Source organism: Elephantulus edwardii, unplaced genomic scaffold (assembly GCF_000299155.1).
Source record: "Elephantulus edwardii isolate Elephantulus edwardi_28Jun2011 unplaced genomic scaffold, EleEdw1.0 scaffold00356, whole genome shotgun sequence".
In the NCBI taxonomy this organism is placed as follows: domain Eukaryota; kingdom Metazoa; phylum Chordata; class Mammalia; order Macroscelidea; family Macroscelididae; genus Elephantulus; species Elephantulus edwardii.
Window position 1 is genome coordinate 334,933 of NW_006400106.1, and position 2,781 is coordinate 337,713.

The following is a 2,781-nucleotide window of genomic DNA, read 5'->3' on the forward strand; positions in this document are numbered from 1 at the left end:
ACATACAAGTAAAAATAATCATTTGAACATTATTAAACAGTACATTGTAAATTATTTGAATTGTTTGGTAACATTACTTTGCTAAATTTTAAGTGATGAAGAACCTTCTTAGAACTCATATGAACAAGCTTTTTGCCTTAAATATTCCTTTCAAGGCTTTAAAATCATCTTTGTTCAATCATAGTTTCCTTGAAAATATGTTGGAGGTGAAAGTTAATTCAATAGTCAAAGGAAGATTTATTCTCCCCAGAATTAGACACACACAAATCCATTAAACACATGGTGGGATAGGAAATTGGGGATTCAATAACCTCATTAATCATATGTATAATAAATTAGCATGTATTTATCCAAAACTTTTTTCTAACAGAGAAGTCAGGAATGACTGAAGGAAATAACACCTTCAAAAATGAGTTTATCCTCACAGCATTTATGGATCACCCAGAACTGAAGACTTTCCTGTTTGTACTGTTCTTTGCCATCTATCTGATCACCATGGTTGGGAACGTTGGTCTGGTGATACTGATTTCAAAAGAATGCAGTCTTCACACACCAATGTACATCTTCCTGGCAAACCTGGCTCTTGTGGATTCTTGCTGTGCCTGTTGTATTACCCCCAAAATGCTAGAGAATTTCTTTTCTGAAGACAGAATTGTTTCCCTCTATGAATGCATGGCACAATTTTATTTTCTTTGCACTGTTGAAACTGCAGACTGCTTTCTCCTGGCAGCAATGGCTTATGATCGCTATGTGGCCATATGCAGTCCGTTGCACTACCACACCACGATGTCAAAGAAATTATGCATTCAAATGACCACTGGGGCTTTCATAGCTGGAAACCTGCACTCCATAGTTCATACTGGACTTTTATTTAGGTTAGTTTTCTGTGGATCTAATCAAATCAACCACTTTTTTTGTGATATTCTTCCTTTATACAGACTTTCCTGTGTGGATCCTTATCTCAATGAATTAATACTGTTTATCCTTTCAGGATCAATTCAAGTCTTCACCATAGGCAGTGTCTTAATATCTTATCTCTACATTCTTTTTACCATTTTCAAAATGAAATCCAAAGAGGGAAGAGTCAAAGCATTTTCCACCTGTGCTTCCCACTTGCTGTCTGTCTCATTATTTTATGGATCTATTTTCTTCATGTACATTAGACCAAATTTGCTGAAAGAAGGAAATCAGGACATACCAGCTGCTATTTTGTTTACAATCGTAGTTCCTTTACTAAATCCTTTTATTTATAGTCTGAGGAATAAGGAAGTAATAAATGCCTTGAGAAAAATTCTGAAGATAAAATCTTAAGAAAGTATGAAAAAATTGACAGGTACTGTGGCTTAATGATTTAAATACCGCAAAAACTTCCAAATGAAATTACACAAAGAAAATATACATAATGTATATAAAATCTTGAAATATATCACAACATAACCTAGGTGAAGTAGTAATATGTAAAGGAGGAGAAAGGGATAGAGGTGCTAAATGCTAATTCAAAATAATAAAAATATTCTTAATCCATTCAATGAAGAATGTAGTAGATTGTAAATTACATTTGTCTCAGTATCAGAGATTATCAAAACCAAAATTAATGTTATAAATACAAAATAAACCCCTATTAAGCATTTATAAGCATCTCTTTTAGTAACTTGAAGCAGAGTCATTATAGTTCAACTGAAAGTATAGATCATCATGGAGGCTGGGCTGTATGAAGAGGAATGTGGCATCAGGATTGGAGAAAGATTCATCAATAATCTGCATTATGCATCTGACACAACCCTGCTTGCTGAAACTAAGCAGGACCTGAGGTGCTTGCAGCAGAGGGTCAAGGACTGCAGCCTTCAATATGGATTTTGAAGCTCAATATCAAGAAAACAAAGATTCTCACCACTGGGCCAATTGGCAGCATCATTATGGATGATGAAGAGACTGAGATTGTTAACAGTTTTAGTTTACTTGGCTCCACAATCAACCCTCTTAGTACCAGCAGCCAGGAAATCAAGAGAGAATTGCATTAAGAAAGTTAGCTGCGAGGGACCTCTCCAGAGTACTGAAGAGCAGTGACATAAGTCTGGAGACTGAATTGTGCCTGATCCAGACCATAGTCTTCGCAATTGCTTGCTATGCATCAGAGAGCTGGACAATGACTAGGGATAATAGAGAATTGATGCCTTTGAGCTGTGGTGCTGGTGAAGAGTGTTAAATATACCATGAACTACCAAGAGAACAAACCGGTTTATCCTGGAGAGGGTGAAAGCAGGCTGCTCTTTGGAGGCAAGGATTCTGAAACTTTGTCTGACATACTTTGGACATCTTACTAAAAGGGACCAGTCCTTGGAGAGGGACATTATATTTGAGAGGGAGGAGGGACAGTGCAAGAGAGGAAGACCCTCGATGAGATGGATCAATTCAGTGACTAGGGTAATGAGCGTAGGTATGTCGAATACAGTATGATTGGCACAGGACAGAGCAGGGTTTAGGGCTCTTTTACATAATAGGGTCGCTGTGAGTCACAAGCCACTTGATGGCACATAACAACAACAACAACAAAAGGGCTTATAGTCATATAAGCCTTAAACCAAAGAAATTATAACTACAACAATTGATAAAATAATGATAAGTGAATTTTGAAGAAACAGTACAAACTGATGGTGATGTTACATGTTGTCGAGTCACATGCCACATATAGTGACCCTATATACAACAGCTCTGAATCCTGCTCTATCCTGTGCCAACCTCATCATCTCCAACACACCCGCCCCCATTGAGTCAATCCAT

General features: G+C 37.1%; 1 protein-coding gene across 1 annotated transcript; it reads left to right on the forward strand.

Moving 5' to 3' along the window:
- The first annotated feature begins 381 nt into the window (after positions 1 to 381).
- On the forward strand, positions 382 to 1,311 carry LOC102845692 (olfactory receptor 5K1-like). The gene has a single exon (XM_006901993.1). It carries the CDS (start codon positions 382 to 384, stop codon positions 1,309 to 1,311), a length of 930 nt encoding a protein of 309 aa, XP_006902055.1.
- Positions 1,312 to 2,781: the final 1,470 nt, after the last annotated feature.